This window comes from Pogona vitticeps, chromosome 7, assembly GCF_051106095.1.
Source record: "Pogona vitticeps strain Pit_001003342236 chromosome 7, PviZW2.1, whole genome shotgun sequence".
Lineage (NCBI taxonomy): Eukaryota > Metazoa > Chordata > Lepidosauria > Squamata > Agamidae > Pogona > Pogona vitticeps.
The window spans coordinates 15,611,025-15,627,014 of record NC_135789.1 but is presented as its reverse complement, the minus strand read 5'-3'; the positions used below and the strand labels follow the sequence as shown (position 1 = coordinate 15,627,014).

General features: G+C 46.8%; 1 protein-coding gene across 3 annotated transcripts in view; it reads left to right on the top strand.

Moving 5' to 3' along the window:
- Nucleotides 1-575: 575 nt before the first annotated feature.
- The window catches only part of MOB3A (MOB kinase activator 3A), a 337,768-nt gene continuing 322,353 nt past the window's right edge, over nt 576-15,990 (top strand). Inside the window, exons 1-5 of one of the 3 annotated variants that reach the window (XR_013537909.1) lie at nt 576-731; nt 2,415-2,487; nt 3,664-4,201; nt 4,491-4,693; nt 7,618-7,741. Coding sequence is in view for 2 of the 3 variants with exons in the window: in XM_020780791.3 (XP_020636450.3) it covers nt 3,787-4,201; nt 4,491-4,693; nt 7,618-7,647 (648 nt within the window). In the remaining variant the exon portion in view is untranslated. Of the gene's footprint in view, nt 732-2,414; nt 2,488-3,663; nt 4,202-4,490; nt 4,694-7,617; nt 8,273-15,990 lie in introns of those variants that run through there. The other 2 variants (XM_020780791.3, XM_020780792.3) reach the window with 2 other exon arrangements.

Sequence of the window (15,990 nt, the reverse complement as noted above, 5' to 3'; positions counted from 1 at the left end):
GCCGACAGAGCCCTTCATTTGTCACCCACCCCCGGAGCTCAAAATATTTTAGCCTCTTTTTTGTCTCTTCTTAAGGATTCCCACTTGGATTTTCCAGGCGCAATCTTTCCTTCATCCCTCCACCCCTTCTAAACATGACAATAAAGGTCTTGTAGTTATTGAGGGTGATCTGGGTTCAAAAGTCCATTAAAAACTCAGCTAAAATTGGTTTTCAAACGAGCCTTCCCTCCTCCTTGTTGTGACACATTTTGTTTCCATTTTTGGATTTTTTTTTTCCTAATGGAATCTCTCTAATGGAAGGACCCTCTTTGTAAAAAGGTCCCAAAGGGAGACAGAGGGGGTGGTAGCAGAGAGGGGGGTGATGGGGGATGATGGGCCTTGTAGTTCAGAAGATCTCGAGCCCCCCGCCCCCCCGGAAGGATGGCAGCGGTGGTCTAAAGATGAGGATGGAGAAGAGAAACGATGCGTTCGGTGGGGTTGGGTTTTTTTTTGGGGGGGGTTGCAAACTTGTTTCCGGGCTTCACGGCGGGTTCCTCCGCCCCACCCGGCAGGATCGGGACCCGGAAGGAGGCCAGGGAGAAAAAAAAAGAGGAAGGAAGAGGCGGCGCTTCGCCCCGATCCTGCCCTCGGGGTGGAGTAAACACCGTCTTTTTCCCCCCTTTCTTCTTTCCATGTAAGGAGCTGGTACCTGGGGGAGGGCTGCTGCTTGGGATCGTCTCCGGAACCCGCAGGTAAGTCTGCACGTGGGAACTCAGGACGCGTGTCCCCCTCTCGATCCATTTGCAAGCGCGTTTGCCGGGAGAGCGAGCGAGCAAGTGTACCTAATATGTTGCAAAGTGAAGGCTTAGCGTCTCCTGCGGTCGGATTTCCGGTCTCTTGCCTGTTCAGGAGCGGCGGGTCCTCCTCGCGAGGAGGAACGTGGTGAAGGCCAGTTGTGCCTGCAGGGCAACATAGCAACTTCAGGGGTGTTTTCCTTCCACAAAGCGCCGATGCGTCGCTCTTTTGTTACTCAGCTGGGGTTGCCAACTGACCAGAAAACTCCCCCTAACCTTGCGCGTTTTTTCAAGATCAGATCAAGCCGGATATTTCTTTAAAATGCCTGAATTGAGGTTGCCCCTCCTTTGGGCACATCGCTGACTGGGAAAGGTAAAAATGGTACCAAAAGTGGGGAGCCATAGGAAAAGAGGAACTCCAGATGTGAGAGGGTTTCAGTAAGAGAGGCCACGACTTTTGAGTTTGGGCTGTTAATGAGAGGATCTTTTGAAGGTGATAAATCCCTCGGGTCTCCATAATTTGGAAGCGGCTTGATGGCATTGTAGCAGTAAGAGCAGCTGCCAGTTTTTAACACAAAGAAAGCGCTACCTGGTTTCCACCGATTAAGGCAGAGGCACTGAAGCCAGTTGAGAAGTTGGCAACCCTAAATACGTGTCAATCTCTTTCTGTTTAAATGTGATGGGGAGGAAGATGCCTTTCCTCCCATAGGGTACCTAAGGTGGCTCACGACAGATAAAGCTATATAAAATCCTGCTTTGAACCCCAGTCTCAAAATCTCTCCATTCCGGGAATGGGAAATGAGGGGAAGCCATTCCTTAAACCAGCCCTCTTCCTTTAGAAAAATAAACAAGGAGAAGGCATGGTTTGCTTGACTTCACTGTTTAATTTGGAAAAAGATCCTGGGGGTTTCCCAGCTGGCAATACAGTACACACTGCATTTCCTTTTCGGGGAAATTCTTACTGGAAAAATTCCAGAGAGTAATGATGGGGCAGTCCTAGGACTTCGAAAATCACCTAAATTCTGTGGGGGTGGATTTCCTGTCCTTTTCCAGCATGCTGGTAATTTAATTTAAAGTGGCAATTTTAAAAACAAAACATATTTTTAAATCATGTAACTCGTTTATATAACTGTATAGAGAGAGGGGAGGAAGGCCAGAAGAGAGCCTCCCTGTACAATAGCAGGGTACCTGGAAAATCCAAGTGGAGGGCGCAAGCAAAAAATAAAAAAAATAGGGGAGGGAGGTTGTATGTGTGTGCTTTTGGTTGTTTGTTTTTTTTCTCAAGCTTTTGAGATGTCAGGATCAGCCCCTTTCTTTGGAAAACCTTGTCAGTGAGAAGCAAAACTTCCCAGAAGTGACTTTTTTCAGATGGGTTTTTCTCTGCCTCCCTCCCCTGTGTTTCCTACGAGGGTTTATCTCTCCCTAAAAGGAAATGACAGAGGGTGTTATTCATCCCTGAGCTTTTGCCTCCGTGCCCCCCGAGAAACTCTGCTTTTTGAGAGTTTTAACCGAGAAGAGATTCTTTCACCTGTTTGCCCTCTCCGCTTGCCTGTAACAGATATTTTCTTTAGAATATTGTATCCGGTCTTTGGGTTACCTCCTCTTATATATCCTTTTCCCCCTTCTTTTTTTAAAAAAAAGTCTCTTTGAAACAGATTCCTGATAAACGTTTTGGTCCCGCCTGGATTCATTTCGCTCCCTCGAAGATATGCAGGTAAGGAGGTCATGGGGGGGGGGGAGGAAAGGATGATGGCTCTTAGGATTGGGGTGATCTTTGTAATTTATTTATGCACAGATGCGTCTCAGAACATCGCAGGTCCAGAGAGGGTGGTTAAAGCAGGCTGGGGGGAAGGACAGCCCAGCAGACGGTCTGACCACAATGGCCATGGGCCCCAGGCCTGCTTGATGAGGAGGATGGGAGGTGTAGTCCAACTGTTTCTTTGGATTATTTAACTAACGAAAAGCCGGGCAGTTCAGAGGCAACTGTTCTCGTTTTTGCAGAAATGTCTGAAATGTCTTTTCTTTCTTTGGGTTGGGCTGACGCTCTATCTTTCTCTCGGGCATTTCCGCTTTTCTCCCCAGAACAGCTGTGAGTTCACAGGATGTGGTTTAGAGGGAGTCAGCCTTTGGTGGGTTCTTTACTCATCTTGCAGCTTCTCTGTTCTGCCTTTTGGTTGGCTTTGTCGGTGGGTGGGGGGGCTTAGCTATTCCTAATTTCCTTAACGAACCCCATCTGTCTAATTAGAAACACTGGAAGCTTCCGCCTGCGAAGCCTTCTTACTTGGCTAGCCTTGCCATGCACAGTGAGGGAAGTTAGCTGCACTCCTTTTCTTCTGCTGCTCAGTCACTTCCTAAAACAGAACCTCCAAATTCAGGAGCAGTGTATCTCAGAGGACCAAAGGACAGGGGGATACATAATGCCTCTGTCTCCTGTTTTATTTAAACTTTTAGGATCATGCCACTTGTACAAACAGAACACCGTATTTTGACTAGGTAGACCTTTGTTCTGGGACTGGCCAGACTCTTCTTATCCTGCTAAAGACAGCAGTACTATTAAAAATAAATTAAAATGTGAAGTTTAAGAGCTAGCATGGATGAATCCAGAAGCCTCTAGTTAGCTAAAAATGGCTACACTGAGGCTACCTTTGGGCATATTATGGGAGGACAAAACTCACAAGAAAAGAGAGTGATGCTGGGAAAACGGGGAAGGCAGAAGGAAAAGAGGAGGGCCTGAATGTGAGAGGGATAGACTTGGTAAAGGAAGCCATGAATCAGCGTGGTAAATTTAATTTTTAGATAACTGAATTGTAGATAAAACGATGTTCCTCTGCTTTGGGAGCCTCTTTAGATCTCTGTCTGAATCCTGTCCTGTGCAAACCTTTGACCACAGATTGCAGTGTTTTTGGACCGCTGGTGGAACTCACTGAAGATTTAGCTGCCTCCGGGATAACTCCACCGGGTGGTGGATCTGCCGCCGTCAAGCCCTCGGAGGGAGCCTTTGTGAACCGAGGCCATGTCGAACCCTTTGAAGCAAGTGTTCAACAAGGACAGGACCTTCCGCCCGAAGCGGAAATTCGAACCCGGGACACAGCGCTTTGAGCTCCATAAAAAAGCCCAGGCGTCGCTCAACGCGGGCTTGGACTTGAAGCTCGCTGTCCAGTTGCCCCCTGGCGAGGAGCTGAACGACTGGGTGGCCGTCCACGTGGTGGATTTTTTCAACCGGATCAACCTCATCTACGGGACCGTCAGCGACCATTGTACAGAGCAGTCCTGCCCGGTTATGTCTGGGGGCCCCAAATACGAGTACCGCTGGCAGGACGAGAAGTACCGCAAGCCGACGGCCCTCTCCGCCCCCAAATACGTGGACCTCCTCATGGATTGGATCGAGGTCCAGATCAACAACGAAGACCTGTTTCCCACCAGCGTGGGTAAGCCCTCGCGAGAGACGTCTTCTGTGTCAGACGGTGGGCGTCCCTCTCTTGAAGGACGGATGCTCCCAGCCCTACCGTGGGAGACCCCGGGGAAGGGGAACGCCAGCGCCTACAAGGGCAGAACCCCGGATTTTGGATCTGGGCTTACGGAAGCTGTAAAGAGACCCTTGATTAATTGGCCGTGTTGGGGGCCTTGTTCTTTTCTGCAAAAATTTTAGGAAAGGGAAATTGCTTGAGAAATTGCACGCATGGGTTCCCTCATTTCTTCATCATGTCTCTCCTGCAGGCACCCCGTTTCCCAAAAACTTCCTCCAGGCGGTGAAAAAGATCCTGTCTCGTCTTTTCCGGGTCTTCGTCCATGTTTACATCCACCACTTTGACCGCATCGCCCAGATGGGTTCGGAAGCTCATGTGAATACCTGTTACAAGCACTTTTACTATTTCGTCAAAGAGTTCAGCCTCATCGATGTCAAGGAACTGGAGCCGCTGGTGAGTGAGAATCAGGATTTGACCGCGGCTGTCCTCTGTTATAGAGGCTGTGAAATCAGTCTAGTTTTGATGGTTTCTTGTTCAGAATAACTGCCAGATCCAGGGTCATTTTAAAAAAATCTATTTACATGGCTGGGATCTAATGGTTGTTGTGGGTTTTTCAGGCTCTTTGGCCGTGTTCTGAAGGTTAGGAAGAACAACCTTCAGAACATGGCCAAAGAGCCCAAAAAACCCACAACAACCCCCCAAAAAATCATTCATTTATTATCATTATATCCTACTTTTCTCCCTTGCACTGTATTGATAGGTCTCAGGGTTGATTTGTAATCCGTAAAATTCCCCCAAAAGAAACCAAACCAGCCCAGATAATAATTTGAAACACTTAAACTCTTTTCAAAGTATATTTGCAACGAGAGCTAGTGTTACACCCCCAGATATTGCCTTGTGCATATTTTGATGTGCAAAATGTTTGTATAAGTAATCTTACTTTTTTTATATTTGCGAAGGCTTTCACGGCCGGGATCTAATGGTTGTTGTGGGGCTTTCAGTCTCTTTGGCTGTGTTCTGAAGATTGTTCTTCCTAACGTTTCACCGGTCTCTTTGGCCGGCATCTTCAGAGGACAGCACTCTGTGCTCTGGTGTAGAGTATACCGGATACCTTGCAGTTGTGGCCAGGTATATATCAAAATCCTACAAGGTAGGCTTCAGCAGTATGTGGACCGAGAACTCCCAGAAGTACAAGCGGGATTCTGAAGGGGCAGAGGAACTAGAGACCAAATTGCTAACATGCGCTGGTTTATGGAGAAAGCCAGAGAGTTCCAGAAAAATATCTACTTCTGCTTCATTGACTACGCAAAGGCCTTTGACTACGTGGACCACAGCAAACTATGGCAAGTCCTCAAAGAAATGGGAGTGCCTGACCACCTTGTCTATCTCCTGAGAAATCTATATGTGGGACAGGAAGCAACAGTTAGAACTGGATATGGAAAAACTGATTGGTTCAAAATTGGGAAAGGAGTACGACAAGGCTGTATATTGTCTCCCTGCTTATTTAACTTATATGCAGAATACATCATGCGGAAGGCTGGACTGGAGGAATCCCAAGCCGGAATTAAGATTGCTGGAAGAAATATCAAAAACCTCAGATATGCAGATGATACCACTCTGATGGCAGAAAGTGAGGAGGAATTAAAGAACTTTGTAATGAGGGTGAGTGGTCCTCACCCGACCAGATAGGTGGGATATAAATAAAATAAATAAAAAAATAATAAATAAAGAGGAGAGTGGAAAAAACGGTCTGAAACTCAATATCAAAAAAACTAAGATCATGGCCACTGGTCCCATCACCTCCTGGGAAATAGAAGGGGAAGATATGGAGGCAGTGACAGATTTTACTTTCTTGGGCTCCATGATCACTGCAGATGGAGACAGCAGCCACGAAATTAAAAGACGCCTGCTTCTTGGGAGGAAAGCGATGACAAACCTTGACAGCATCTTAAAAAGCAGAGATATCACCTTGCCAACAAAAGTCCGAATAGTCAAAGCTATGGTTTTTCCTGTCGTGATGTATGGAAGTGAGAGCTGAACCATAAAGAAAGCAGACCGCCGAAGAATTTATGCCTTTGACTTGTGGTGCTGGAGGAGGCTCTTGAGAGTCCCCTGGACTGCAAGGAGAACAAACCTATCAATTCTAAAGGAAATCAACCCTGAGTGCTCACTGGAAGGACAGATCCTGAAGCTGAGGCTCCAATACTTTGGCCATCTCATGAGAAGAGATGACTCCTTGGAAAAAACCTTGATGTTAGGAAAGTGTGATGGCAAGAGGAGAAGGGGACGACAGAGGAAGAGATGGTTGGACAGTGTCATCGAAGCAACCAACATGAATTTGACACAACTGTGGGAGGCAGTGGAAGATAGGAGGGCCTGGCGTGCTCTGGTCCATGGGATCATGAAGAGTCGGACACGACTAAACGACCAGACGACGATATATTGGAACCACAAAATGAAGCATCCACACCAGAATCAAAGAACATGAGAGAGACTGCAGACTAAAACAACCAGAAAAATCTGCATAGCTGAACATGCCCTGAAACAAACTGGACATGAAATTCTATTCCAAAATACTGAAATACTGGACAACACCAGCAATCATTACGTCAGACTGCACAGGGAATCCACAAGCACCAGCAAAACTTCAACAAAAAAGAGGAAAGTGTGAAGCTCAACAAAACTTGGCTCCCAGCTCTCAAAAATACAGCGTGCAAAAGGTCAACGAACTCTACCCAGCCACAAGGACAGGGGATCACTACACACAAAAGATCAGCTAATAACACCCATCAGCCACAGGAACAGATAATCTCTTCTCCTTAGCACAACAATATACCCACAACAATACACACTAATCACCCATCTACAGAAAAAGACAAAAGCTTATCTCACAGCCATAAATACTACACTCCCAAAGCCAACTACACCAGAGCACAGAGTGCTGTCCTCTGAAGATGCCGACCACAGAGACTGGCGAAAGATTAGGAAGAACAATATTCAGAACACAACCAAAGAACCCAAAAAACCCACAACAACCACTTACTTTTTTTGTTCATTTAAAGTACTTTCTAACCTACCCTCAGTCAGTGGATCTTGTAGCAGGGCACTATTAATAATATCACCCCTCAGATATTGCAGACACTTTGGACGGTTTAAAGCAATATAAAACAAAATCGTTGGAAACAACAGACCAAAACAAGAAAAGTAACAGATAACATGGAAACTTACCGGACTGTGAACTCATTTTGCAAAAATCCAAATATATGTTTCGGTTGAAACCTTTCCCTGTTTTTTAATCAGACTTTGGGGTGGTTAGTGGTTGCTTTCTGATTTTAGTTTGTTTAGTCCATCACAATTTCCCCCCATCTCTTTTGCAGAAGGAAATGACATCAAGGATGTGCCGCTGACGTCCTGGGAGGCTTCCTGCTCCTCCCCATTTCTTGGGTATTCCCTTTATCTCAGGACTGTGGAACTCCTCACCACCAGATAATCCCTTAGCTACTGTATCTAATGTGACCATTTCCTTTTAATATAATAAAAACAAGAGATGTGTGTCTATATATATATTAAATGAGATGTTTTTACAATTCATTAGAGCACCTCATTAAACTCTTCTGATTATTGACAGAGAAATATATTTTTAAAAGATAATTTAAGATGCATTAGGAAAATACCACTATTTAAGATAAGGCGCTAAAGTCACCTTTTCCCTTGCAGGTAGAGCAAACTCACTGGGAGGCTTAATAGGTTAACGGCGGCCACTGGGTTTAGACTGATGTGTTTTTAGGGTTTTAGGGTCACAAGATCTTGTCTGTCATCGCCCTACCCTTTGGCAAATAGGATCCTGACCGACAGTATGGAATTTGAGGCCCAGTTCTCTTCTAGCTTCAGGGATCCCACGTTGGGAGAGGGCTGCGTCAGCCAAATTGCTGAGCCGAGGGGGCAGGTGGGTTTGTAAAGGGCAGCTTAGAAGGGGATTTAGGCAACGGGTTGGGAACAGATGTGTTAAAATAAATGAAAAACAACACTGAATCAAGTGTCATTAGTGCTCTTTCCTCCCCTTGATGTCTCTGATCTCCAATCTTAAAAGTGCATCTGGGGAGGTGTAACTGGGGGCTGGCGGTGTGTGTGTGATTGTGTGGTTTTTGAACATTTCTGTTTTTTTGGGGGGGGGGCAATGCATGATTTGATCCCAAAGTTGATCAGGACAAGAAACCACTGGAGATTTTAAAAAGTGGAACGCAAGAGAAAATAAAACAAGATTCAACCATTTTTACCCATAGCCAATGCCAATTTCCTGTGTGTCCCTTTACTTTCCTTAATTTTTTATTTAGTGGGTTGGCACAGGTTGACTTAGGATGCTCAGTGTGGTGTGGTGGATAGAGGGACAAGCTTGGAGTCAGGAAGCCTAGGTTCAAATCTCCACTCGGCCATGGAAACTCACTGCGGGATGGGTAGAACTGGTAAAACTGCTCCTTAATTATCTCATTTACCTTCAGAGCCCTATTAGAGTCGACTTTAAGGCAGCAGATGGCACACAGCAACAAATTGTTTAGACTTAACCATTCGTTATGGAACAAATACAACCAAAGCCAATTATAACATATAACAAATCATGTTATAATAAATGCATGCTAATAATCTGAATTCCTTTGAGAGAGCACATGTTTGGATTCATTTGGAAAGAAAAGTTAATTCTAGCGTGTCTTTCGTATGTTTAAAAAACATTATGGGGAGATTGCTTATTTGGCTATTTTGTGTTACAGTCAAGTTGAACAAAAGCTTTTTTTCCCTATTAATATCTTTAGAGCAATGTCTCCGGTGTGTTATTTTACCTTTAAGCGTTGATTCTGAATATTTTTCATACGTTGTTTCCAAAGTTTTGCTCCAAACTCAATGGCTGGAGGCACTATCTGTTTTTTACCAGTAGAGGGCACTGTCTTTTTTATTATGCAACAAAAGAACCAAAACATTTTCAGTTTGCATTTTAAAAAGACAAACTGTTTTCTGTTGTTCTCAGTGGGAAAGATTTTCCGTTTGTGAGAAACATTGTTTGCACAGATAATGCATGTTGAACAACAGTGGACTAGAAGGAAGAATTTATATTCTTTCCAGTATTTAAACAATGCGGAAATCGAGAGTTGGGCAGAGACACAGGAGGCCGCCTTGCCTTAATACAGGAAAGGCATGGCAAAAATTGAGCACAATAGATCCATCATTGTGACTGTATGTGTGTGTTTGTGTGGGTGAGAGAGAGAGAGACGAGTCTAAGAGGTTACCCAGTGAGTTTTCTGCTTTTGGTGAGAACTTGAACCCAGATCTCTCCGATCTTGATGCATAAAGCAACCCACTGGCACTGCGTGAAGCAGCTTGGAGTCAGGAAGCTTTCAAGAGCTTGAAATCCTCCTGTGATTATGAGGATGTTGATGGTGATGATGATGACCATAATTAAAATGATATCCACATACACCCCTCCCAGCTCCTGCATGACAGGCCTACATGTATGTCACTGGATCCTGCCCTGGGTTCAACCTTGAGATCCTCTGGCATCTTGAAGCCGCATTCCTATTTGGGGGGCCCCCCAGGGGAGCTATTTTTAGGGGTCTGAGCGGCATCCTGGTGGCAAGCGTACTGGCGAATCTTGTTACCGGAGGATCCAAGTGCACGGCCGCCTCCGACCCACCCACCCTGAGTCCCCCCTCTCCTTTCCCCTCCCGCCTCTCCCCCCTCTGCCCTTCAGCCTCCTTTCCCATGTATGGTGCGAACCCCAGATGGGCTGGCACCCTCTCTCCTGTGAACTCCGTGCCTGTGGTCCGCGCGCCAGTTCTTCCCAGAACAAGGCCGGGAGAGGCTGCCTTTGATTCTCGGAAGAAACCAGAGCCCCCGACTGGGGAGAGTAGGATTGAGGGCGGTTTTGTCATGGCTTGGGGCCGCCCCCTCCCCTTGGCATCTGGGTGGGGGCCCGGTGGAGAGGACACACACGTCAGGGTGGCTCAGGGTGCAAGATCGGGGCACAGCGACCTGGGCAAATAAAACACTTACCCCCCCTCGCCCCCGTTTTCAACATCTGTTAGCTTTGGCTTCCCAGCTCACTCTCCCCGTCTCTTTCAACTCTGCCTGCTTTAATTTTTGTTTGCTTATGAGGTTAAGATTGACAGTTTGCCTTGCATCTGGCGAAAAGCAGTGCCCGTTAAATGTCCCACGCCTCACTTCACCTTCATAACAACAGCCCCGTAAGGTAGACTGGCCGGCTGAGAAGACAGAAGGACTTGTTCAAAGTCAGAGGGGAGATTTTAATCCCAAATTGAACAGCCTAACCATTACACGGTACTTCCTCTTCTCCTGCGCCACCTGACACATACCACCAACACAGACCGCGTACAAGAGTAAAAGGAGCAGCGTTTATTGCTACCATCATCATTACTATTGGTATTATTATTCATAATTCGATTTACTGTATATTCCACCCTTCTAACAATTCAGGAGCTCAGTCAAAACCACAATGTCTAAAAGCTGGACCTGTGAAAGGCACACAACTCAAATTAGAAATATCTCAAGATGGCAGATTAAAATGTCTGGAATTCTGAACTGTAATAAAGATGGATCGGCGATTGATTATTCCTCTTCTGCAAAACAAACAAACAAACAAACAAAAACCTCAAAGCCCGAACAGGAAGAGACAAAGGGCAAATTGAACCTGATGAGATATGTTATAGCCAACACAAAGCAAAACAACACAATTGTACGATAAACAAAGAAACCATAAATTAAAAACAGTGCAAAAGGCAACGAAAGTCGTCAAAATGCTGAAATGAATAAAATAGTTTCCAACGAAAAATATATGACAACATTGAAGCACCCGGGCGGGGGGGTGGGTAGATTTCTCATCATCCCGGGTTATTTTGACACCCAGGGCAAAGCGGCAAATGGAGATTTTACACCCCTCCCCTCCCCACAAATATAAACTGTACCCAAACCTGGCCAAGTGGTTAGCTAGGTGCAGCTGAGAGCCCCTATGAGCTGACAGCGAGGGAGTTCTATCGGGATCTGGGTTCAAGTCCTCCCATCAGCTATGGAGCTCACTGGGTGATCTTGGCTCTCTCGCTCTCTCTCTGACCTACCTCACAGGGCCGTTGGGCAGAGACAGAGGCCGCCTTTCCTTCGTGCAGGAAAGGCATGGCCAAAAATGGAGCGTCATAGATCCAAAAACTGCCACCAGTTATAGATTGATCAATTGCCATGAAGATCTCCAGCTAATTCTAGCAGGTTTTTTTTTTAAGGAAATGACAAAATAATAAAACGGTGTGGGCTTTCATCAGCTCTTGAACTTGGCCCCGGCGCTGCTATCGTGCTGTCCTTCTCGCCAGGCTGGCCCCGATCCTCTACGAGGATAAGTCTCTGTCTTTTGGCCACCGGTCTGGCTGGGAAGCAAGCTAGCCCATTTCTCCAGCTGCCTTTCCTCCTTGGGAAGGACTCTTTCCAGCAAAGAAATGAGCACATTGCACCGATGGACGGCCCACTTTGGATTCGGGCACCAAACCGTTGCTGGTTTCTAGGAAATTGTGGAACAAGCAGCTGGAGGGCACCCAGGTCTTGGTTTGGCAGAAGCCACGATCCGGAGCATGCGTTTCCTGGAGCCGAGGATGGGCTGGCGCGGGCAGGCTTGTTTCTCTCCATCATCATTGGCTTCTGTGTCTTATTATTTTGCAGAAGGAAGTCTTCGGGGTTGTTTTTTCCCTCCTCTGCTTTTTCATTGCTGCTGTACTGAAGGTGACGTTATTGTGATTATATTCAGGATGAACGCAGGAATTCCGTGTCTAAATCACACTGGCCATGTGACCACGGAAAGATTGTCTTCGGACAAACGCTGGCTCTATGGCTTGAAGAGCGGGATGAGCGCCGCCCCCTAGAGTCGAACACGACTGGACAAAAAAAATTGTCAAGGGGAACCTTTACCTTTACCTTTAATTGTTTTATTCTGTGAATTGGGGTGGAGTTGCTCCCCTTTTTCTGAAGGGCCTCAGCAGCTCCATCTCAGGCCGACCCAATACAGTTCGCTGCCAGAGCCGACAGACAAGATCCACACACCTCCGTGGCTTGAGAAAATTACTCAGTAAAAGTAGTGACCTCTGACTGTTTGAAAACTAGGTGATGCTCCTTGTTTTCTGCAATGCTGCAAAAGTAACTTTTTGCATGACTTGTTACTTGCAGTAAAAAAGTAATTGTAGAACTGCGGAGCTGGAAAGGACCCTATTTTCCATTTTCTTCACGGTGCTTTTTTGAAAGGGGAAGAGAAGTCCTCTAAGGACTGACAAGAGAACAGCAGAAAAGCCTCTTAAAAACACCTTAGCGTGTTCTTCAAAAGTAGTTGGAAAGTAACTCAAATACATAACTCATTAAAACAAGACAGTCATTTTTGCTCCTGCGGGTTGCATCACTTTCGAAATGTAACTTAAGTTGCACCCTTGTTATTTGAAAAAAAAACCCAGAGAGTTCTTAGCCACATGATTAGCTCAAATGTGCTGTTTCGAGACTCAGATCCCCACCCGGAGATCCCATCGAGAAGCAATGTGGAGAGGGAGAGCTGAAACTTCCCATAACATGTGGAACCAGCTTTTAGGATTCAACTGCATCTGATAAAAGGGCATGGCTCGAAGATTGTGGGGGGACACCCCCAGTATCTGCCACCCGAGATGGCTTCCTCCTTCTATCCCACGGTAGGGTCGGCTCACTGCTTTTTCGTCTTGTTTTATGTGTTTTATGTTTATATGGGCAAGCGATCCCGCTTTTTGGTCTCCTCATTAAACAGGAGGCCTGCCCCGCATTGTTGGCAGCTGGCTGGACACCTGAAACTGGGAACAGCCTCGTATCTGAGCTCAGGAGGTGGTGACAGGACGGCACAAAGGGAACAGGCGAGCCAGAGATTGTGGCCACACGCTGGCCTTCTGCCTTTGTTCCAGGGTGGCCCCAAGACAGTTTGCTGCCTGAGGCAAAGATGTCAGTTAAGGCCGCTTCTTATTTTGTGACGACAAATGGCAGGCTGAGATCCTAAAACTTGATTTCAAAAGGGAAGCCAAGAATTAGCATGAGATCCAGGGGTGGTGGGGTTGCGTTCATACTTTCCTCTTTTCAGACTGTAATAACAATAACAATAACAATAACAATAACAATAACAATAACAATAACAACAACAACAACAACAATAATAATAATAATAATAATAATAATAAGAAGAAGAAGAAGAAGAAGAAGAAGAAGAAGAAGAAGAAGAAGAAGAAGAAGAAACAATATATTCAAACTGCAGAGCTGGAAGGGGTCCTCTGTGTAGATCATCGAGTCCAGCCCACTCTCAAAGAAGACCTGTGGGGGATTCGAACTCCCAACCTCTGGCTCCACAGCCAGAGACCTAAATCGCCAAGCTAGAAACTAATAAAACTAACAAAGCAGAGGGCAAAAAATAAAAACGCTTTCTATTAATCATCTTATGATCAAAAACCTCAATGCATTTTATCCATTGAAGGATATGATTTGTTTTGCATTTTATGTGACAAGGAAATAAGTTTCAGCCAGTGCTCCTTCTGTAAAGCAAAAAAGGGAATGGTTTCCCACTCCATAACCCATCATCCAGACTAAAAAAAAAATCAGAAATCAAAGCAGCTCGCTCCTGGGCTTCCGAGGCCTCTGATTTCGGCTCCTCTCCCCCTTCTGCATCCACCCGATCTTTGGCAGTGGTCCTGTTTCGCTTTCTGCCCATGCGAACAGGTTCGAGTTCCTCGGATGCAAAGGGCTTAATTTTGCAAAAGGTCGCCGTGAAGTCACGTTGTCTCCTTTGGCTTTTTGATGTTTGTACTTTCTGGCATCCCAGCGCGCTTGTGTGCAAACACACAAACGCACAAACACACCCACAAAGATACAAAGCAAAGCTTGGGAAACGGCCCAGTCCAGTCGAAGTCCCAGGACCGCTTTTGACGACGGCGGCGTTTTCTTCAGAACGTCCTGTTTTGTTTCCCTCCTCCCTGTGAGCCGCATCATGCGCTTTGCGCCACTGGGGCTTGGAGGCGAGGCTGGGCGCTTGCTGCCTCGCTGCTGGAATCCGGGCCAAGTTGCACAGAGAAGGCTCTCTGGTGTCATAAGGCTGGCTGTGGCCTTGCAGTGGTTTGACCTTGCACTGGGAGTGCCCGGCCGGCTGCCAAAGACTGAGAATCCGGCCATCTGTGTTCCTGGATAAAAACCGTGCGCAACAGCTGAACAGCCTCTGGGTTCTTTCCCTCCACCTCCTGGTCGGGCGAGTGCACCAACGCTTGAGATTCTCCCCCCCCCTTACTTTGGCTGCAGAACCAGAACCCCCGACTTCACAGGGAATGGCCTTTTACTACCCCCCTACTCCCCAATTTCAATTGCCATGTTTCAGGCGCCGACTAAAGCCCAAGGGACATGGCTAGCCAGGCTTCCCAGTGAGCCTTCTCATCAGGTGTGGGGAGAAATCTCAAGTCATTTTTTTTTGGGGGGGGGGAACACACAAGAGAGGAACGGGGTGGGTTGGATGCCCAGGGATTTCCCATCTGACAGCCAAGCCCCAGAAGTTACAGGTCTTGTTATTCCGTAGTCGCTGCAAATAATTTATGATTGGGAATCCACTCTTTCCATGCTGTGGCTCCGGTCACTGTCAACCGGGCAGGCTTCTGAGCGTCACCGAATTCTTGAGGCTGAGGAATGCAGTGGGAAACGCTGAGGGCAGGGAAACGTTAAACCAGCGTGGTCTCTTGCAAGAGTTTGTTTATCCCCAGGCTTGTGCAGGCAGCGATAAGGGCGGCGCGCCTGCATGTGCCTGTGTTTTACTGACGGAGATAACTTTGGTGTGTACGTGTGCAGATAACCAGACCTCAGATTTGCCCCTCCTCGCCTGCGGCGAACTGAGGACACTCCAGCTGAGAGCGGGGCTCTCTTTGAAGTGGGAGCCCTCTCTGTGGTTCCACTGGAAGAGCGATTTGGGGGGAGCTTTGCTGGAGTGGCTGAAGGGGCAAAGTTGAACTGTGGGGATTTTCAGGGCCACCTTGTCCAGCCCTGTGAGTTTATGAGAGAGAGAGAGATAAAATCTATTCCAAGCACAGCAAGTTAAGTTTTGCAGCTCACTGTGAATTCGAATTCAGGTCTCTCAGGACCCAGCTTGGCAACACACAGACCCTGATCCATCATGCAGAGGGTCAGAAGTTAGACTCCTCTTTCCTGTTGGCCCACCCGCAAGACTCTCCTGTTTCAGGGCGGTTCAAAAGAGGCCAAAGTTATCCCTCCCCTCTGCCCAGTATGTGTGTACAGGACGAAAACATGTTTTGCTGGACGGCCGGGCGGGAGCATCTGTGGGCCGGGAGGGGAGGAAACCAATGGGAGAGGTGTGCCGCCAACTGCTCTGTGTGCTTGTTGGCTTAAAGGAGTAAACACAATTGGCATCTTTCCCTCTGGTGTCTTTTTGACTCCAGGAAAAAGGAGGCAGAAAGAAACCTTCAGACTATATCTGGCTTTCTTTCTGCCTTGCTGCCTCTGGCAATTCATTTCAGAATCACCATTATGTTATGCCAAGTTGCCAACGACTTTTCTCTGGCAGGGCTCCTCTGCTTTTAAGGCGAGAATTCTTTTTAGGGATAAGACGTTGGGGTCCTCATTCCTTCCTCTCCAAACGGTGGCTCTTAGACAGACAACTCTGTTCTGTTCTACATTTATTTTCCCCAGATGTTTTCAACAGGAGGGGATGC